The 22,620-nt window shown below is 36.3% G+C and overlaps 1 protein-coding gene across 24 annotated transcripts in view; it reads left to right on the plus strand.

Moving 5' to 3' along the window:
- Positions 1–22,620, plus strand: part of LOC121322281 (bromodomain adjacent to zinc finger domain protein 2B-like) — a 63,978-nt gene that overhangs the window by 33,110 nt on the left and 8,248 nt on the right. For 7 of the 24 annotated variants that reach the window (XM_041262007.1, XM_041262005.1, XM_041262003.1 and 4 more), the window contains 22 exons: positions 3,620–3,766; positions 6,314–6,502; positions 8,096–8,248; positions 9,353–9,546; positions 9,894–10,118; positions 10,523–10,903; positions 11,585–12,239; positions 12,492–12,758; positions 13,077–13,137; positions 14,231–14,339; positions 14,528–14,629; positions 15,182–15,392; positions 15,484–15,576; positions 15,687–15,748; positions 16,355–16,420; positions 17,840–17,905; positions 18,410–18,454; positions 18,711–18,743; positions 19,910–19,975; positions 20,137–20,277; positions 21,455–21,709; positions 22,168–22,382. In XM_041262007.1, coding sequence (XP_041117941.1) covers positions 3,622–3,766; positions 6,314–6,502; positions 8,096–8,248; positions 9,353–9,546; positions 9,894–10,118; positions 10,523–10,903; positions 11,585–12,239; positions 12,492–12,758; positions 13,077–13,137; positions 14,231–14,339; positions 14,528–14,629; positions 15,182–15,392; positions 15,484–15,576; positions 15,687–15,748; positions 16,355–16,420; positions 17,840–17,905; positions 18,410–18,454; positions 18,711–18,743; positions 19,910–19,975; positions 20,137–20,277; positions 21,455–21,709; positions 22,168–22,382 — 3,734 coding nt within the window. In that variant the 5' untranslated portion in view covers positions 3,620–3,621. The remainder of the gene's footprint in view (positions 1–3,619; positions 3,767–6,313; positions 6,503–8,095; positions 8,249–9,352; positions 9,547–9,893; positions 10,119–10,522; positions 10,904–11,584; positions 12,240–12,491; positions 12,759–13,076; positions 13,138–14,230; positions 14,340–14,527; positions 14,630–15,181; positions 15,393–15,483; positions 15,577–15,686; positions 15,749–16,354; positions 16,421–17,839; positions 17,906–18,409; positions 18,455–18,710; positions 18,744–19,909; positions 19,976–20,136; positions 20,278–21,454; positions 21,710–22,167; positions 22,383–22,620) is intronic. The other 17 variants (XM_041262010.1, XM_041262027.1, XM_041262022.1 and 14 more) reach the window with 14 other exon arrangements.

Here is a 22,620-nt window from a genome sequence, read left to right on the forward strand (position 1 = left end):
TAACAAAAAAAAGGAAATTTTCCTTTAACATTATCTCATATAATGAGAAATAAATGGAGAAAAAGTTTAACATTTCAGAGCTAGACAATGTATTTATAATTATTCTGGCAAGTAAAATGAGAAAAAAAAAACTTTTTAGAACAAACATATTAATAGAGACTAAGATATGAGGAACGTTCTTAGCTAAAATGTATATTTCTAATTGAAGATTGTGTCAAGGCCCTAGTGAAATCAATCATTGTAGTTTTAGCCCAGCGTCTAGTGAATGGGAGTCGATGTTATTGGTATCTTCTCTGGCACTTTAACTAAAACATCAAAGATGCAAAGTGAATCAAAACCAAGGATGTCAGGTCTGACGCTGTATTTGAAGCTCTAGGGAGGTTGGCATTTAGATATATTGGTGTTGCAGCTCTGAACTCCTGCTGCACTCACTCACTGAAACTGACCTAAGAAAGTATTCCATTTACAACTCTTTCTAGCTGTGGAATCCTGGTCTTTTGAGAACATTTCTGGGAGTAAATAATAAAAAAAAAAAGAATAATCAATTATTGGTAATATTAATTTCTTTTTAAATTGATTACTTATTTAAATTAATATTTTCTATTGCCCGTACAGTACAGGTTAACATTTAATCAATCTTTGAAATATAATTGTTTCTTTTTTTAATACACAAAAATGGATCCTTTATTGTAAACAGTGTTGCAACTGTTTGTCCTCTGTTGCAGACATCTTTCTAATTCTGGGACACTGGTGGTAATTTGTGAAGGTAAATGAAAGCAGTAGGTGTCACCAGGCAACCAAGCAGGTAGACTACTGAGCTGAGCTCATGCTTCAAGAGACTGACTTTGCACAAATATTACCAGGGCTACAGTTAATCATTAGCCAGTAAGGAGTCACAAACAATAGGAATACTTTGTTATCATTTCACTGGCTGACTACGGCTAAAGTGCACTGTATGTTGAACGCGACTCCTTGGTTTAACAAGATGTTGTATAAATTGTGGTTGCTTGGCTGTAAACAGGCAAAAACACATCAGCAGTGAAAGGCTAGCTAGCAGCTCTCTGACTTTGAATGGGGTCAAGGCATTTTGTATAATGTGCTTCCTCTCGCCTGCATCTTCCATTAGCTGAAAAGACATTGTGTCCGCAGTCTGATTACTGCTGATCCATGCTGATGACTCTGTTGCAGGATTATCTCTGTTAGCATCAGCCATCTGTTATCATCCTGGATAATAAGGCATTGGGCAAGACACTCTGATTTTGGTACTTTTCTAGAACTCCATAATTCACACCAATATAAACATGTTTGATCAACACAATCCACATTCATGATTTACAGTATTTATTAAGAATAGAGTTAAACAGTGTGTATAGGGTGTGCTATAAAAAAAAAAAAAAAGAAAACGCTACAGGATTTTTACCATTTTATTTCCTGTAGACTATGGCATACTGTGTTATGTTTCAAGTGTAATTTGTGGATATTATTTTTTATCTGGCAATGCATTAACTACAAATCATTTAAAGTAGATTAGAGTAACATATATATATATAAATATATATTTTTTTTTTCCTTTTGAAAGTTGCTTGTACATTGCAGTACAGTGAATCCAGTTATAATGCAGATTAAAACTCTTCCATTTACCATTATAAAAAGTAAGCAAACTATTGTGGGTTAATTAAACTGTTGATTTCATTAGTATTATTATATTTTAAATCTGTTCCATTTAATCACTTTCATTTAAAAAAAAAAAAAAAAATTTTATTTTAGCATTGAAATGATGTCATATCCCTTTCTGCATTCTATTTTTGTTAAATAATGTATTTGTAAAAAAATTTCCTGTTGATCTAGCTGTGATTTGACATTATTATTAGTAGTAGTCATATGGTAGTGGTACAGCAGGATATTATTAAATGCTACTAATCATATTAAAAGGGAATTAAAGAAGAATGACACTCACACGTTTTGTGATTGCATGGTTAGTTAAGTGTGAATGGAAATGGAAATATTTGACAGTTTTCTGTGAGTCTTGAACAGGAAGCAGTTCTATTAATATATGTTTTTAGTTAGTTTTGGAAAATCCACCCTGAAGCTTTTTAACAGACGAGCCAGTAAACTGTGCAACTGGTCCGTGGGCTGAAGGCAATTAAGTTGCAGGTCATTAAAGCGGATCCAGGCTGTAGAAGTAGAAATCACAGGATTTTGTTTTTCTTCAAACTTAACTAATGATGTCAAACTGAAATACAGCCCTTTGTTTAGCAAACACCTGTCCTCCGTTCCATTAGTGTAACACTGAACTGTTCATATAATTCCTGAGAGAAATTAAGAAAATGAGACAGGTAATTTTGATGTACAGTACGTTGTCCTTCAATAAAAATAAAGGTGAGCTTGCTCAAGAGGAATGATCGTTCCTAAAAGAACATTGCAGAAATACCACAATGCAATACTAACATGAATTAGAAGATACATAATATAATTCACAATGGCATGTTGATACGTTACAAAATACTGCAGATATTTTCATCTGAAGAAAGGATGGTGTACCAGATCAAAATGTGAAATTGCATTGTATAAAAAAGATGTGTTGAGGAGAAAATAAGAGATTCAGTTTGAATGGGTTTTGGAAACAATTGTCATGCCATCAACCATAAAAAACGTAAATATATATTTTATTTTAAAAATTCCCTAAAACATTTTTTTAAAATAGAATGCTTAATGTGTCACTGTCCTTGTGCATTTTGTTTATTTCTCAGGATAAATCAATGTTTAATTACATGCCTGAAGCAAGTGATTAAACAATGATAACTGTGTATTGCATTTTAAGAGGTGTTACAGTAAGTGCATGTCTTTTGATTTAGTACTGAAGTGCAGAACTTATCATTCAGATTTATGGAAAGGGTCTTTCCATTTTTGGAAAGCTAGGTATTTAGTTGTAGGGTTACAATTGTACACTACTCATTGTCAATTAGTTAGATGATACTTTACTGTGCATCCTCTTAGGAGTGCACTAAACACCAGCAGATAGAGTTTAGAAAAAAGAATCCTGATTCTTTTATTATACTATGCGTGCACAGGCTTCATGTAATTTGTGGCTCATCGTAGTTAGTGCTCAGGAGCTGTTACTTGATATGCAATAGATGGCTTTGTTTCAGAGAGATTTAATCGCCAATTCTGTTCCTGCAGCACAGCAAAATCACTGGGGAGATTTAGAAATTGTTTGTGTAATGATACAATAACAAAGTTGGACTGTAAAATAAGATCTGTTCCTATACAGTAAGGGGGTGGGGGGATTGGTGTGTCAAAACAAATAAGAAAGCCAAATCCTTTATTCTTAAATATTTTAGTACCTGGCAGCTTTGCATTAGCAGTGGTTGGAATACCTACAGTAGTCTTGATGACCTTCCTAAGGTTGGTTTTAATATGGGAAGTCAAAGAAGAATAGCTACAGCTCAGCTGAGGACTTGCAAAAAAATATTATGTCAATTATGTCAGATTACCATGAGGAGCAGACTAGGAATATTGTTCAGATTAATTCAGTCGTGAAAATCAAGAACTGTTGAGGGAATTGAAAAGGAAATGAAGACGGTTTCTAAAATTGCTCATTGAATTGTGTGTTTGACAGATATGGAGTCTGGAGAGCGGCTGGCCTCCCCACCATCAGCCTCCTCGTCTGTGCCCTCTGCCTCCTCCACAGCCACAGCAACAGCCCCCTCCAAAGGCAGTCTATCCACAGGGGCCACTGCACTGAACTCCACACTCACCACCTGCGGTAAGCAGCAGCTTTAACCCCAGGGCTGTGCTGGGGTGTAGCATACCTCAAAATGATACATGACATTGACGTCTCATGAATTCATTGCACTCTATGTTGTAAATGTATGCATGCCTTTTTAAAAATAGATTCTCAAAATGTTTTACAAAAGCACACCGATAGTGACAGGGATAAACGTGTTTAGCAGGGATGATAGATTCTGTTTAATTTCCTGAACGTTTACATTTTAGGAGTAAACATATTGGGAATGTTTTAAAAAAGCCATCATGAGCTGTCCTGTTTAGAAGGCCTGTTATTTTTTGTAATATAATACAACAGGGAGTAAGCTACAGTACATGTGTGCAACATTTCTGTGTGCTGTATATAGAAAGCACTTACATATTGAATAACTAACCTTACGCTGTACGCACCCTACTTACTGTATCAACACAGCACCTGACCTCGCTATTTTTGGCATGAATATCTTTGAAAATGGTAAGTGTTTAGAAACAATTACAACTTGGAAAATTGTTTAAACAATTCATTTCTAAACGATTACTGGAGGTTCCTAGTTTTTAGCCATTAGCTCTGAATATTTATAAAAATTGCCCTCAGTAGATCAGGTCTATGTTTTATGGAACACACATAAAAGACCTAGAATTAGTATGGTTGGCAGTGCAGCTTGTCTCTAAGACTAGACAATCTTTTTTAGCTGCAATTTAGTCCTTGTGGTTTGACATTTCTGCCAGGCTGCGAACAATCGGTGATTTTTAGAGCCATTATGCAGCAGGTGTGTTTGATAGTTTTAATCTGTCAGATTATTCTGACCATAAAATAAATGCTAAAATGTTAAACTGTGACTACTGTATTTTGACTAGAGATTTGTTTTTAAACCCACATTTAGGAATGTCTACTATCGGTTTAAAACAGTACATGTTATACGCAAATAAAATATATATTTGTATTTTTTTTATTTAATTTTTTTTAACTGAAATTATTACCCAAAAGGACTCCCTCCATCTGTTAATTATTTTTGTCATACTGGGCAATACTTTAACACAACAACGGTATATTCAATATGTAGTATTCTGTTTCTAAATGTGAGTGTGGTAAAATCAATACAATAAATAAATGGTTGTCTTACTCTTCTAGCAATGTAGCTTTGAGATTAGAGTCTCTCTCTCTTACTATGCATGGGGCTCAGTTGCAATATGCTCTCAAATATTTAGAAAACGAATTTCCTCTATGAAAGACTGATATACAGTTGCTTGTTTTCTAATCTTTGAAATGAATAATGCATATTATCAGGGTAATATATTCAGGGAAAAAAGCGTGTTAAAATTAAACAAGACTAAATATAGGCACTGGGATGTTCACAAAATGAACTAAAATTATTATTATTTTTTAAATGAGTCTGTAGTGATAAAACATCAATCAGAGACAGCACCTGAGTTATGACAAGACTGCAGAACTAATTAATCGCAAAATAAATGCGATTTACATGAATTTCTGTCAGCCTAGTTTTCATTGATTATGAAAGAGTTAAACAGGTAATGAATGTCTTTTGGGATCATCTAAAAAATAGGCTATTACTGTTCTTTCATGGTATTTGAGCTAAATGAAATGTAGAAGACAATATCAAGCAATCCTACTTGCATGTGTGTTTCTCTTTTAGATTTTTGTCCATCTTCCCTCTCCTTAAACGTCTTATTTAATTATGCAGTGGCTTGAAATGCATTAATATTAAAAAGGCATTTGCAGATGTCGTTCCTTGTTACTTAGACACCAGCGCTATAGAAACGGATGCTGGCCTTTTGGGTAATACTTTGTCATTTATTTCTATATCGGTTGGTAGAATTTCCAAAGCCTGGGTTTAAATATTCAGCTTATTATAATGACATTTGAAGTGTTGTTTTTTTCCATTTTGTAAGCTAGCGGGCATCTAGCCAGTATAAAATCTGTGTTTTTTCTGAAAATCAGCTACGTTTTTCCAGCTGTAATAGTGTTCTTTTTTTTTTTAAGCTTCATTTTTAACCAACTATTACAGTTGCTAATGGATAGATTCACTGACAGACAACTATAGACATTTTAGGAATACTAACATAGGTTTCAAAGGTATTTAGTTTATATGTTTAACCACTGCCTTCATCATACTAGTTATGTAAAATAAACAGTTTTGTATGGGAAGACATTAACCTAAATACTACTGCATCTTTCACTTATGTTGTGCAATTTTGTTAAAGTGTGTATTTGAGTTTGTTTTGCAATTTGCTGGAAATTCTTTGTATTGGGAAAGCCTTCAGGTGATGCACTATTAACACATAAGATTTGTAAGGAGTAAAAACAGCAGGAAGAAAATATGAATTTTATATTGCGTTTAAGTTAATGTCAGCAAGTGTTCCATATCTCCACAGGGTATAACTATGGACAATTGCTTTATTTATTTATTTATTTTTGGAAATAAAAAACACATTAAAAATCTTTAGGTTTTTTTTGCTAAATAATCTGATATAAGAAACATGTTGTATGAATACTACAACAACCTGTTCTATTTCATATATCTTTTAGGGCACTTGTTCCGGGCAGCTGGGGATAAGCCATTCACCTTGTCCACTGTATCAAGTGCCTTCCCAATGGTCAATCACCCAGCCTTCGGTCTCTACACTACAAGCTCAGGGCGTTCAGAGTTTGGAGGCCTGGGAACAATTGGTGCATCTGCAGCTTTAGCGACTCATCCTCAGCTCGGACCTTTTCCAGGTAATATTAATAACACTTTCATTGCTAAATTGCAAATACAAAGGAAGCATGCATAGATAACTGTCATACCGTTGGGAATCTGTGGCTACTGTATATACTGCATTTGTGTTTCTTGACATTTTCTGGCATACTGTAAGGACGTATGATTTTAATATCTGTGACCTTCTGGAAAGTCTGTGTCTAATCTAAACAAGCAATATTTGACTTATTAAAGTATCTATGTGGCTTGTATGAACTGGTAAAGCAAACTGGTAAAGCAACCTCGGTTGCTGAAAGCCAAGCAGTGCATGTGTTAGCAGTGTAGATTTGATCTATATTCAGGTTGCATGATCGTTTGTCTTTTTTAACTGCAAGTTAAGATAAAGAATGTTGAAAGAGAAGCATTTAAATAATGTGTCCTTTTGTGTCCTTTATTCTGAAATATATGTGGTATTAAACCTTAAGCCACAGGTATGTTAAATGAAATATGTATAAAATGCATGCACAATGATTGATAAGACCTTTTAAAAATGTTTCAGTTTTGATTACTGTACTCCATTAGAATTCAACAACAGATATATAAAATAGTTTGTATTATGTATTGATTTCTTATAGTGGTACATAAAACAGACACACTACATAAAATACTGTGTACATAAGCATTTTAAGTATGGTACAATAAGTTTGCAAGACCAAATTATTTATTTTATAATTGGAATTATGAAAGCTTTCATAATAAATTAAAGAAATCAAAGTTTTTTTTTTGTGATCTATGCAACTTTTAGATCAGACAAAAATGGTTGCTTTGTCTGTTTGCCTTGGCTAAAGGCACCTGCCAAATAAACAAATAATAATAAAAGCATAGCTGCATGAAATATATTGAAAAATGAGGATACAAGACTGTGAGAAATATAAACTAAAGTTGTTTTTCAACAATTAAAGCTACATCTTCCACCTCCGATTCGCAGTTTCTTTTAAATGACTTCTTTCTTCTTAATATTCATGTCAGAACGTTGCCTAATTTTGAATCAATTTTGATTTCAGCATTGTATTGCTCCACATTACGATGCTCAATATCCCCTCTATACAAAATATACAAAGGTCATAGAACCTGAATGAACAGAGTAACACGATTGGCTACGGATGCTCTGAGGATTTGTAATTACGTTTTCAGAACGGAAATCATTTTAGGTTTTAGAATAGAAAATGGTCTCATTACTGAAGATTATTTCTTGGTTACTATGGTTTCGCAGTCTAGAGTATTTCATCTTTTTCCTCATCTGCATGTTCTCATTAACAAGATGAATGCTGGTGTGATTATATATATATATATATATATATATATATATATATATATATATATCAATTTCTGTCCGGCAGTGTGGTCCAGCAGTGAGTACTTAGAAAATTAGACTTTTCCACCTCCTCTGCAGCTCCTGACTTTGTGACAAATCACAAAACACTACCAGCTAGTAGTTAGAACTACACCAGCAACAAGATGTGACAACTCTGCTGGGATATCCTGTAAAATACATTTTTCAGTATGCTGCTACAAAATGCTTAGCCTGCATTGATTTCGATCTAATCAGTGAGATTGTTTCTCTTTTGGTTTAGAATGGTGGCAAACATCAGAAGCTCGTGCCAGTGCAGCTTTCTTCCCACCTCTTCTGGGAATTCCACCTCTTTTTGCAGCTCAAGTTCAGAATCATGATTCCAGTTCATTCAAATCCCGGACAGCAAGTAAGAATGGCCGAGGAGCACAGAAAGGTATGTTCTAACGGTAGAAATGGTGTAGCGGACTGCTTTACTAGCCTTTTACCTGCCTTTTGAAATTGACTGCAGATCATGAGTTTGGTTCTCCCAAGAACAGAAACACACAGTTTGGTATAACTCTGTAGAATTGTCAGTGACTGGACTATTTTTTTTTTTATATATTTTTGTAATTGTTATTATAATTTAGTCATCGCCAATTTTTTACCCTAGTTTTCTCCCCAATTTTGTATGCCCAATGATTATCTGTATCCTCTGCTCACTGCTCGCAAACCGCCTCCCCCCCCCATTCGGGGAAACAGTGGCTGGAACACACATGTTCCGAAATGTGCTCCTGCCAATCTGTCATTTTTCACACTGCTGATCCTCAGCGAGGCCACCAGACCTATAGTGCCGGAGGACAACACGGATCTGGCAGCTCCACTGCATAGTCTCCACACTCCACAGTCGCCATATTGGCTGCAGGGGTCGCTGATGTGCGATGAACCCAGCAGGATTCCCCTGCTGACCTAAGCCCTCCGTACCCGGGCGGCGCTCAGCCAATTGTGCGCCGCCCCCCAGGAACCCCCTGGATTCGAACCTGCGATCTCCAGACTATAGGGCACATTCTGCACTCTACGAGGATTGCTTTTACTGGATGCAACACTCAGGAGCCCTCTCCTAGAGCTTTTAAGGGGAAAGCTAGTGCTATTGTCTATATGTTTTATTAAAAGGTAAATATATAGCCCTGATGCTAAATATTTTGGTTTGGTTAAATTAAACATAAATATGTTTAATGGGCCCCATATGTAACATAGAATATGTAAATGTCCCGACCATTTCAGAAGCAGTTGCTAGAGAATTGAATATATTAATGAAAAGCAGACCTAGTGCAGTGGTGGATAATCCCTGTCTTTTTTGTTTCGTATTTGACAACCGATATACTTAGCCTGAAGTATGCATATTTCACTGTTGAAAAGTGCATTACCTACAGATAATGAAATGGGTATTTGTTGATTTTATATCTGCAAGTTGTGTCAACAGCCACGCTTTTTGTGTCGCCTTAGAAACGTAATTGGTTTTAATGATCTAATATATATATATTTGTAATTGGTCCTTAAGGAATGAATGGTGCTGTAAATGGGAGCAGCATTACATTGCCATCTGGAGTGAACACGTCTACAACGGCTGTCACAGTATTAGGGTCTTCAGAGCAAACAAAAGTAGCAAACTGTAGTGGAAGAGGTCAGAAATGTAATCAAGAGCAAACTAATAGTCAGCTTCAGGACAAAGCTGCTGACAAACCTAAAGACAAGGTAAAGGAAAGACTCAATGTTTGTTTGTTAACAGATATTTCTTATTAGAAATACATTATTCATAATGAGTAGTTAACATTTCAGTATTAACCCAGCTTACAACCATGTGAAAATAAATAAAAGCTATATTTGGTAGTTTATAGAGTAGAGGTGTCTACTATGATAGAAATGCATTTAAAAATGTGTTCTTTGCATGTTCCATACACTGGAAATTTTAAAACGTTTGTAATCTGTCACATTTCTTGTTTGCCTGTAAGGCTGATGTTATACATTTTTCAAACACGCTGTAACAAAAGTTTTGTTAAAAGGAAAAAAAATGAGGGGTCTAAACTGATCTCCTTTTGCAGAAACTCCGAAAGAAGCTGGTTGACAGCTCCAGTAACAGCGATAGTGAGTCTGGCTCATCGTCGGATACCTCTAGTGAAGGTGTAAGTAGCAGTGACTCTGAAGACCTAGAGGAAGACGATGATGATGACGATGATGAAGAGGATGATGATGACCAAAGCAATGAAGAAAGTGAGGACGATGACTCTGACTCTGAAAGTGAAGCGAGAGTGAAAGACAAGACAAAGGTACAGATATTAAAACTAACGGATGGTTTATAAACGTGTGTTTAAAGAGCACAGTTGGGAATTTCCAGTACTTGCTGGTGTCTTTAGATGCTGACCATTTGAAAGTGAAATGGTATTTTGGGATTACTGCCTGCAATAATGTGAATACCGTTATCATGGCATATACTTTAAATTTAGTTCAGATGCCAACTAAGAAATGTACTAAGGTAGCACTATTATCATTTTGATGCTTTAGTCGTGGCTACATAATACATTTGAGTTGTGTCATTAGGTAAAGACCTAATGACACAAGGTAATTTAACAGCCCTTGGCTTCGTATCTCTGGATTCTTAGCTACCCCATCTTGACCATTACTGGATTAGATGGTATTGCTTGAATGGCATTCTTTCAAATTATTCTTCTAGGTGTTGATGCAAAATGTGAAAGAAGCCAAAAAGGATGGCCAAAAGGCAGTTGAAGATAAAGAACCCCAGGACAAAAAGACAAACCAACAGCGACATTTTGCTTCTGATCCTGAGACTCGGAAGCAGCCTCAGGTTTTGTCACAGCAACTCCCCCTTGTTTTCCAAAGCTCAGAGGCCAAGGCAGAGACGGCAAAGAAGCACCTGAGTGTCATTCAATCCACAGGGCTCGCGGCCACTACAAAACCCTTGGCTTTGGTCACTCAAGCAAGAAGAGAGGCCTCTCCCAAACCACTTATTCCTTCACCGGAAAGTCTGAAGACGGGGAGTAAAAACACAACCGAGGAGGCTGGCTCACAGATTAATGATTTGAGATTGAAGCAGGTTAGTTTGTTGGTTTTTTTTTAGTTTTTCTATCGGAGTTCTGGTTTACTTTAAAAAAGTTGTCGTATGAGTTGTTTTTTTTAAATGGCATTTTAGTTAATGCTTCATTCAACTTTTTTGGTATAAACCATTTTTTTTCCTCCATTCTGTAAAAAATCTTAATACTCGTTGCATTTAAAGATCGCCACACAATAGTGTTATTGATGCATGGCCCTGCATTAAAGACTGATTGATTTAAAAGAAAATTTAATGTAAGACTAAAAAACATTCTATAGTCAAATTGTAAATAGTCACTCATCCCTAGACTATCATTATGTCTGACAGCCTGTTTTTAAAAGGCACAAGACTTTCCAAATGTAAGACATTGCTAAGTGTTATTTTCAGCTATCTGACTGTATTTCATGCAGTGTGGCCTGGTAAATAAATGAAAGTGACAATGTGTTTAACCTTATTGTCATTGCTGGACAGAGACAGGCATGTAATTAATTGGACAATGCCATTGAAAGCAACATTTATATCAAACAAAAAAAAATAAATTATTTCATTTTATTTTTTTTTGTATTGTATTGTACAATTGCTAAAATAGTTTATAAACTACCAACCCCCTACCCATCAATTAACTTTATAAATATGTCTTCAGTATAGAGTAAAGTAAATTGCTTGTCTTTTATATTATTTCAGTCTTTCTACTTGCAGGAACAGTTCAAACTAGCATTTCCAGTGCAACTGAAGAAACAACAAGAATTGTATAAGAACCAGAAGAAAGCAGCTTCAGCTTTGTCCAGTCCTAAACCCACCACCGATTCCCCAGCTAGCCAGAAGCTGACCGCTGCTAACAGCAACCATTCAAATCTCTTCCTGTCTAATACACTTCTGGGGCATCATCAACCCAACGGGGTGATCCATAGTGCCATACAGGACGCCCCCTTAGCACTTACCACCAAATCCCAAAGCCAGCCAAAGTCCAACCACAAGCCAGTTCTAAATTCCAGCAGCGCATCCTTTCCATCGCCAGTAAACCTGTGTACAAGTGATAAAAATCATTCCAGCAATCAGATGATGCCAACCAGGCCATCACCCTCTCCTGCTTTATCCAAGATGCCCGGGAAAGATAAGGCAATCGGTGCTATGGTAACTCCTGTAGGAAAAGCCCGTTCTCACCTAGTGCAGTCTTTGCTGGATCAGTTCCGGGGGGCAGAGTCGGACATTCCCAGCAGCAAGGACTCTGATGATTCCATTGAGGACGAGGATGATGAAGACGATGACGATGACGATGACGATGACGATGATGATGATGATGACGAGGATGAGGAAGATTCTGATGACAGCCAGTCAGGTGGGTTTGCCTAATGTGGTTGGTTTCCCTTTAGTCACTAGATAGATCCCTTTAGTCTTTGTGGATATTGCTTGTTTATGATTTACAACCAGAGGACAGCAGAAGATAAGTAAATAAATATAATAAATGAAATATTAATTTGGAGGGAACAGTGACATTATAAAACCGTAAAAAAGAAATGTGGTAAATGATGTTGATAAATGTAGCTATGCAGCATGTAAGTTAGTACAACTTTGCATACATTTCTTTCAGAGTCTGAAAGCAATTTTGATTCTGACTCGGATGGTTCAGAGGATGATGAAAAGGACCACGAGGAGACGGAAACAGATACAGAAGGAGAGAGAACTCCTTTAAAACTAAAACTAAACAAAACAGCTCCTTCACCAACCAACTGTACACCTCTGAACCTTCAAGTAATAAAGACCCCGATCTCTGCTCCTTCTGCCTTACTGACTGTGCCAGGGTCACCAGCCTATCATAGCACTCCATCGTCTTCGTACACTCACTCCACATCACCAGGTAACTATGGAGATAACTTTAAGAATATTATCTGCCGTACTTGGACATTAAAATGTGAACATGACTGATGGGTGAATTCTGATTTTATAATCTTTTAATTGTGGTTTGAAGCCCAAAAATTAACCTACTTGTATAAGGAATAATCACTATTTCAGTTTGTACTCGGATTAAGACAAATACATATATGTATTAAAAGCCAGAACCAGTGTGGTGGCTGAGCCTTCCTATTGGCCTTTATTGTTATGAGTATAAATCCCTCTGTGGCAATAATAAGAAAAACCTGAACATGTTTCAATTGTGACTTTTATTTATGTACAGGATCTGCTAAAAGGAGGAGGGTAACTGATGAACGGGAGCTACAAATTCCTCTAGAATATGGGTATGATATTTCTAGTCACAGAAGCATAAATCATAAGAAATAATCTTAATTGTTTCCATCGACAATTGTAAGCTGCAGCATTGTTACATAATCATCATTCACATTCAAATATAGTATGCTTTTTTGACTTCCAGTCTAAGCTTTTAAATCAATAAAGAATGCAAACTATCTGCCCCCCTAAAAAAATCCCCATGGTAATGTGAACACATTTTAAAGCAGTTGTTTAATGTTTAAGTAAATTAAGCCTTACTGTAAATATATCTTCTCAAATAGACATTAATTTATTTAACTTTCCCTTTATCAATGCAAATCCTGCAGTTTTAAAACATTAAACATATTCCCTGTGGTTATGAATACTGACACCGTCACCCTGGTGGCTGATAGCAGATGCATCGCCTGTTATTGATGGCCATTTTGAGAAAAAACTATCTTTACTGTAGCTCTTCCAGATTCCAAGTTTTTCAGCCAATTACTTCAGAAATATTGTACAGTTGTATAAACTGGAATAATTTGGTATAACAACATGCAAACCGTGTGTCTGTGTTTGTAATTTGTAAATTGTAATTTGAGGGACCCACAAGAACATTTAAGTGCTGTTAGTATTAGTGTAAAACATTGAGAACGGCACAGACCTCCTTTATGTTTTAAAGGAGGTCAGCAGATTATAGAAGTGGCAGATTCCCTCAAGGACCTGTCTAGTGACAGGGAAAGAGAAGAGAACTCCCAGCAGATGCACGGAGTCAGTCAGCCTTGGATCCTCATCACTATGAGGTGATAGGATTAAGAATACCAGCAATAGATCTTCATGCATCCTGGAAACATGCAGAACGCTTCTTTACAGCAGCTGCCCAGATAAAACAAAACTTTTGTCTGAACACTTAATTCTCCAACTATGCCTGATCTGCCCAGTGCAGTGTCTGCTTTTTTCTGTCCATTCTTGAGAGTCTACAGTATGTGGAGATTACACCATTAGTTTAAACCCTTCTATTACATAAACATCACTTTTCTCAATTTTTCAGTTATTAACATTTTACAGGGGCATCACACTTCAGCAAACACATTACATAAGATATAAAATATTGTGTTTCAACAGATGGCAGAGAGAGGCAAGGATAAGAGAAATTGGTGGCCGTCTGCAAGGGGAGGTAGCATATTATGCCCCATGTGGAAAGAAACTGCGACAGTACCCTGAAGTAATGAAGGTAATCTATTCAGTTAATAGTAACACAAAGGAAGAATACTACCTTTCAATCCTGATCTATCAATATCACCCTAAATAACTTTCTAGTCAACAACCAGTCTCCATGTTAATGTAAGTGGGAAGCTTGAAGGTTTCTTCCTGCAAACTGGATTCTTTGTCTCACTGAAGTCATTATTTTCTTTTCTGTAGTACCTTACCAGAAATGGAATAACAGACATCACACGAGATAATTTTAGCTTCAGTGCAAAAATAAGGGTTGGGGACTTCTATGAAGCCAGAGATGGACCTCAGGTGACAATGTTTTTGTATTGTATTGTCAGTTTTTTGCATTCACTCCAGGAGCCAGTCTGCAATAATTCAGGGACCTCAAAGAATTATTTCACAACCCATGCACTAGTTTCACAGGGGTGAATAAAACGGATACCAGTAAATCAAAGATACAGTGCTAGGGTTAAAAAAAACATAGTGCTGAATGGGATGAGCCCCATGTGGAAATCCCTCTGATGAACAGCACCATGGTCAAGGACTCAAGGGCCAGGCATTAACTTAAATCATTGTTTTAGAGGTCAGCATATCTATTCAGATCTCAACATGCTACTGGTTGAAAGGAAGCAAAATTTACATAGCAAAATAAATGTAACCCAAGGAATTTTGTGGTCTAAATTTATTGTAACAATTGCAGTTTTTTTTTATGAAGCCAGGGAAGTGTTCAGATTTTATGTATAGATCTATTTCTGGCTGTTAAAATATTATTCCTTTTAAATGTTTTACTGTGTTACTGCTTGAATTTAGAACAATGTTTCTGGCAGTTTGTCATTGAGATCTTTCCTTTTCTTTTTAAAGGGTATGCAGTGGAGCTTGTTGAACAAAGAGGAGGTTATCCCTCGTATACGAGCTATGGAGGGGCGAAGGGGGCGCCCCCCAAACCCAGAGCGAAAGCGTTCTGGTGACGGATCTAGAATGAGGCGCAGGAAAGGGAGACCTCCTAATGTTGGGGCCTCTGAGATCCCCAGCAACACTGATGCCAAACTCATCAGAAAACTAGAAGCTCAAGGTGAGAGTTTCACAATTTTTTTAGTTAATTACAACATAGTTAGGATTTGTACTTCATTTAATAATTTCCTAAACAAACTGTTCTTTTGCAGAAATAGCCAGGCAAGCGGCCCAGATTAAACTCATGCGAAAACTTGAAAAGCAAGCACTGGCACGCGCTGCTAAAGAAGCAAGGAAACAGCAAGGTAGACAGCTCGCTTCCTGTGGCTCAGTAAACATGCCTACTTTCAAACTCCACTAACCACTGCGCAATTACCTGCTGCAGTCTGTCACAATCATTTGTTTTTTCTTTTAGCAATCCTGGCAGCTGAGGAAAAGCGAAAACAAAAGGAGCAAATCAAGATTTTAAAACAGCAGGTACAATTTGAGTTTTAAAAAATTTCAATGTTGAAACTCACTTTAGAACAAAATTTAAGACACAAAGGACCAGACTTTTATTTTCCTTTCATAAAACATTGCACTTAGAGTAAAGACTTTAGATATGTTTCAAATGGTTATTTTTTTTTCAATTTTGATAAAAGGCTGTGAAAATTGTATAACTTTAGATAATGTAGCTGGTTATAGACATATTATGGACAACAACATACTAACACAGCACATACCTATAAGCAGTAATGACCAGCTTGCAGGTCATTTGCTGGCTGGCTAATGAACAAGGACTGCAGTGGCACTATTCCAGTACTGTGATGTTGGTGTAGGGAAAAAAAGGTAATTTAGACATAGGAAACATACAATGCTGTTTTATATGTACATTAGTTCCTGAAAAATAAATACATTAAGGTTAGATTTGATTTCTTTCCATTTTGCAGTAAAAAAAAAAAAGTGTTATTCAAAGTTAAACATGCACATTTTTTTAGCGTTTCCTTGCAAGAACATGGCAAAAGGTACAAGTAATTTTTCCGTAATTTGCTACAACAGTTTTTTGTGTTTAGTGTTTTAGTTTTTTCTTTTACATTTTTACAGGAGAAGATCAAACGAATCCAGCAAATAAGACTGGAAAAGGAGCTTCGAGCTCAGCAAATTCTTGAGGTATGTAAAAAAAGAAAGAGGTTACATGGAACAAAGTAGTTGTTTATCTGCTACACATTCACAAAATACATACTATGCCACAGACCTGTGTTAGTTAGGACTGTTCCTGAATTATGCTACTCCAGATTAATTTAGATTTTTTACATAATTTCACGTGGGATAGGAGCTCAATTTGGTTTGGTGCACTGCTGTTGAATATTAAAAATAAATAAATAAATAAATGTCTTAGCCTCTTCAGACCATGGTTAAATGTACATAAAATGATTTTTTGAGACAATAGCAACAGTTTTGCATAAGTAGGTGGAATAAACACTGTTTTACATACTCATACAATTATGGGAGCTCAAAACTGTTTTAGGAGCCCTAAATCAAATTTGAGTTGACACGGTTGGCAAGTCATTCTTAACAGGATTTTTCACAGCTTGTAATTGCATATTTGAATTTAACATAATTTATTCTTCCTCAGTTTTGCCACTGTGTATAACTCGGTGGTTAGGTTTTAAAAAAGGCAGGAAATGGGAGAGAATAAGTTTTGAAATCTCAAGCTCTATGCCAGGGCACTATGGCTGTTTAACGCTTTCCGAGATGGCACCTCAATGTCACATGTGGTATTACATTACGCAACATAATTTAAACCATTCTAGTTGTTATTTCTGGGTTAAGTCAAGGCAGGATGCAACTTTTAAATGGCATGCGTATGATATTCATCCTGATGACATATTTTGTGCATTTCATTAGAAAAGTAAAAATTTGTACTTGGCTCTCTTAGTCTAGAATAGCCCTTTTTGATTGCTTTAGAGCAGGGGTCTCCAACCCTGGTCCTGAAGAGCTACTGGGTCTTCTGGTTTTTGTTTCAACCAAGCTCACTGTTACTTAACTGCACCAATTATTGGCTTAATTAATCAAGATTAACAGGTGTTACAGATCTTTAGCCATTGATGACATAGACACCTATAAAAGCTGAGGATTTGGGGCTCTCCAGGACCAGGGTTAGAGACCCCTGCTTTAGATTATGGCAATAATATGTCTGGTTGCACCATAGGACATTAAAGGAACAAAATGTGTATTTATTATCGCAAAACTTGAGTTTCTGGCTCATGAATCCATGGTTTGGATTTTAAATGCATGAAGTCTGCATCGATTTATTTATGCTTCCAGTTAAATATGAAAGAAACCCATAGTAATAATCGCACCTTGCATTACTAGCTGTTCTAATGTTAACATTCTTCTTTTCAATAGCTGTAGTCTGGGATCATGCTGACACTGTGTAGTCTTATTCCAGATAACAGCTGATAGCTATTAGGCAGTAAACTTTGCTTTTGTTACCTTTTGAAGCGTGTCGCTGTGTTTTAGACAGAGATGTTTTTTAAGCTATAGTGGTGCTGTTGCATGACCTCCGGACCTGTTTTGCATGCACAGGCTAAAAGGAAAAAGAAGGAAGAAGCAGCAAATGCCAAAATATCGGAAGCTGAGAAACGAACAAAGGTTAGTTTAGATGGGCCACAATGACTTTTTGGGGGAAACTGTACGAAGACTGTGAGTAATCTAACTAAAACCATCATTATTACACCAGCAGTGCACTTCATTGGTATTCACTATTTATATTTAAGAGACTAGTAAGTAAAAACAAGTAAATACAAAATAATGTTTATAGCTGCTAGTTTCCTAAGGTTTTAGGTGAGGGGATTTATGTTGGCACTGTAAGCAAGTGTTTTCGATAAGATAATACTATGTCATGGCATCAAAATTCAGAGCTTGGTAAAATTTTGGCCATTTGTTACACAGTGATGAAATGGCTAGGTCATTTTCCATGCCCATTTACTTTAGTTCTAAACTGACCCAGCTTTAGTGCTTGTCAGTGTGGTAGCGGTTTAAGTTGAATGGCCCACACAGCATATGAGAGCAAAAACATTAATTTGTATTTGTGTCCGCATTTGAAAGAGTTTTTGTACTCTTACACTGCATTTTTTTTTTTTGGTTTGTTTCAAGGAGAAGGAAATGAGAAGGCAACAAGCTGTACTTTTGAAGCACCAGGTTGGTTTTACTCCTTCGATACAATACTTTAAAATGGTGCTTGAACTGTGTGTTTTCCTAATTTCAAATTAATCAAGTTTGGGGCCTTTTGTAATGAATTCTTGGTTCTTTATTAAATCCTTTTTTTTCCTTAATTTAGTTTCCATAGTTTTGCTGTTGGGTTTTTCTTTTTGGGGTTTTTTTTCTTCTTCTTATAAACTGGTTTTATGACTTTGTGATTTCTGTTTCATAATACTTTGCCAACTCTTTCTACCAGGAGTTGGAGAGGCATAGACTAGATATGGTATGGGTATGTTTATTTTTGTACATCTAACACCGCATCGTGAATTGGTTGTGATATGGTTGTCATAGCAATGCACAAAGTGAACCACTGGCTGCTGTCATACTACATACTTCTGCATGGCTTTACAGCACAGTGCATTGCATACATCTGCTCTGTTTAGGGACAAATTTGACAATTTTAATTGCTTTTCGTTTTTGTTTCGTTACAATGATCTTTGTATATAGGCTGCAATCTATATGCTCGTGTACCAAATTTCAGTAATCAGTCCCATCCATTACATTTTTCTTGTTATTGTTTTTTTAAGTAGATGTTTGTTTATAAAGTCCAGTAATAGAGCTAAATGTTTCTCAAAGGAACGCTACATGTCACCTTTCCATCTGTGTGTTGGACAGCAACCCAGTTGATCCTTCGGCATTTTTAAGCCTGGTTGCTGAATTGTTTGCTCATGGCAATGCAAGTGAAGGCATAAAATCGCTGAAGAAAGTTCCTTTTATTTTATTTTTTTTAATATTCTAAAATAAGCTCACTACAACTTAGTCATGTCCACTTGGCCCACATTACCCCTATGATAGGCAATTATTTAGTTATTGTCATTAACTCATGCCGTACTGGATCTAGCAGTGCTTCTGTGCCCTTCTACAAATTACTCTAAACCTAATGGAGTTTTTTTATAAATGGCTGAAGTTAACCCTTCATATAAAATCATGCTGTTGGTTAGAAGTGCATTGAAAGTGTATATTTTCCAGTAAAGAGAAATATAAATAAAGCAGATAATTTTCTCCAAATTTTAAATATCAGTTAAAAATAGTTTGTTTATAACATAACCTGGCTTACTGTAAGATTCTTGTAGCAGATGTAAGGTTACTGACCTGTACCTGCCAACCACATTGCTTTATACCTGCCAGCTTATGAAGAAGCATCGCAACTGATCCTAACTAAAAGCATATGCTTCTGTTATTGACACTCTCTGCACATCTGTTGCTTTTCCCTTTTGCTTTTGGTTGTCATTATTATGCTTTCTAATCCTCAACTGAAACATACACAAACCTGGCCATTTACGTGATTTGTCTTGTATTGCTAAACCTGATGTATTGAGCTGTTTTGTTTTATGTTGACATTGGTTGCTATTATTTGAACCATGTCACCCTGACAGTATTTTTCTGCTCCACTAGGAGCGAGAGAGGAGAAGGCAACATATGATGTTGATGAAAGCTGTGGACGCTAGAAAGAAAGCTGAGGTAAGCGGTTTATGAATTGGCAGTCTCTCCTTGAAATAGCCTTGGAGATTTAGACCTTGTATCATTAAAATATATGGAGTGTGAACAAAACCAAGAATCTAAGGATTGTCTGCAACAGTACTAATAGCATGCACTGTTAACTTGTCCAAAATTTGACTAAGGAGAAAGAACGATTAAAGCAGGAAAAGAAGGATGAGAAACGTTTAAATAAGGAACGGAAATTGGAGCTGAGGAGACTGGAACTGGAGATTGCGAAGGAGCTGAAGAAGCCAAATGAGGATATGTGCTTAGCAGATCATAAGGTAATCACATTTGCAATATGGTTGGATAAATACATCAGACATATATCATCTAAATTGAGGCAATAGAATAGTTCCAGTAAGCATTACCTAATATGTATGTCATAAGTAGGTCTCACGTTACCCTATATGAAATACGCAAACATTATAATAAAGGTAAAAAAATGCTTTACACTCAATAGTTTACAACATCATACCAAGAGGTTGCATGAAAGAAAGCAGTCAACATTGAAAACGCATGTCATAGGAAAAGCATGAATTTGATACTGGCGAGACAAAGAGGGAAGCTTCTAGGTGTTGGAGTTCAAGGACATCTATAATGTTTAAACATTTTTCATGAGAAATAAAATATTTTTCAAAAAAAATCTAAAAAACATTTTGAGTTGTTTTTCCTTTTACAAGAACTCGATCTACCAGAAGCAGAAAATTTAAAATGTTGGCTGGTTTCCTTCATGACAGGAAGTGCTGCATTGTTAAAGTACAAATAGTGTTGTTCAACTATTTAATTAATACTTTTTTTTTTTTGTGCACGAATAGCTATACCATTAAAAATAATGTGTGCATCTTTCATATAGCAAAGTGTGGGACATATGAAGTGATGGAAATACATATTTGGTAAGATTTTGTTAGCTCTATGTGCCTTAAATGTGAAAGTTATTAAATTAATTGTTAAATCATTTGTTTGCGGGGTGGGAGATTGGCAGATGCAGAGGGCTGTTGGGTGACTGGACCACCATGTAAAGTAATGGGTTTCTACATTAGGGATCAGTGACCTCTTGAATATCATGTAGGAGTGTGTGCTGTGCTGTTTGTATGTAATGACTAATTAGTGGGCCATGTTTTTTTTGTTGTTTTTTTTTTTGCCCGTTATATTTATAACATAGAGAAGACTGACCACCACTAACCTTTACTGTAGTTGATACGAGTACATTATGCTGCCATCTAGTGGCAGCAGTGCTCAGTAGAAAATTATCATGTAAAACCTTTGAATACAAATAACACAGTATCCTGCTTGGTAAATAGTTTCATTTTTAAAATTTGATTATTTGCCAACATGTTCTTCCTATGCATTTCTGCCAAGGATTCATTTTAAATGCTATTGCTCTATCTATCAAAGGGAGAGTGCAGCATTTAGGGTTAGCCTAAACTGATTGAGTATTCAACTGTGTTCAATTCACAGCCACTTCCAGAGCTGAATCGCATTCCTGGCCTTGTGCTCTCTGGAAGCACCTTTTCAGATTGCCTGATGGTAGTTCAGTTCCTGCGTAACTTTGGGAAGGTTCTTGGCTTTGATATCAGTGTGGATGTCCCTCATCTGAGCGTGCTTCAAGAGGGGCTGCTCAATGTGGGAGACAGCATGGGAGAAGTGCAGGACCTGCTAGTGAGGCTCCTGTCATCTGTCGTTTGTGATCCAGGACTGCCACCTGGCTGCCGCGTAAGAATTTCAAACCACCTCCTTTATATAATGTAAATTTGAACTCTGGAACAGGCGCCCTTAAAGGCAGACAAAATACAGATGTAGAAACAAAAACTACTCAATTTTACAGCTCCTTTGTCAATTTAGGGACAGAAACTGAGATATTTAAAGATCTCTGCCTCTAGTCTTTACTGTATTTCAAGTAATTCAATTGGGAGAGAAGTCTCAAGTATTCTTATGCATTACTTTAATGTGAATTAAAAGCCAAACTAACATATCTCAGCCAAGGAAAATAGTAGCTCAATTTTGCACTCAATTATAGAGCCTTGCAGTTAAACAGAAATGTCACTATTGCTTGGGGTATTATGTAAAGTAAAACAGGGTACTCCTTTACTTGGAAATGAATCCTTTCCAGCAATTACATTCTTTTGAAATTAACTACCTATTTTAACTTAATTTTATAACCCCTTTTCTAGGCAAAAACCGCTCTTGGTGACCATTTGACAAACATTGGGATTAACCGGGATAATGTGTCGGAGATTCTGCAGATATACATGGAGGCACACTGTGGTCAGACAGAGCTCACTGAAAGCCTGGAGACAAAAGCTTTCCAGGCACACACGCCAATGCAGAAAGCATCAATTCTGGCTTTCCTTGTGAATGAGTTGGCATGCAGCAAGATTGTAGTGAGGTAAAACTGTTTAACAACTGATACTATACTTAATGAGCTCTTGAGCCTCCTGTGCTCATCACTGAAGTGTTACTTATATACTTGTAGACATTGCAGGGAGTTTTAGTTAACTAAACAAAAGCACTGTAGATTTAAATGGTACCCTTATAATAAAGTACATCCTTCACATTGAACTTATATAAAGTGTTTATTGAATTCACCAATAATGTAACTGTTAAAAAGTGGTGTATTATCCCCC

The sequence above is a fragment of the Polyodon spathula genome, chromosome 10 (genome assembly GCF_017654505.1).
Source record: "Polyodon spathula isolate WHYD16114869_AA chromosome 10, ASM1765450v1, whole genome shotgun sequence".
NCBI classification, from domain to species: Eukaryota; Metazoa; Chordata; class Actinopteri; order Acipenseriformes; family Polyodontidae; genus Polyodon; species Polyodon spathula.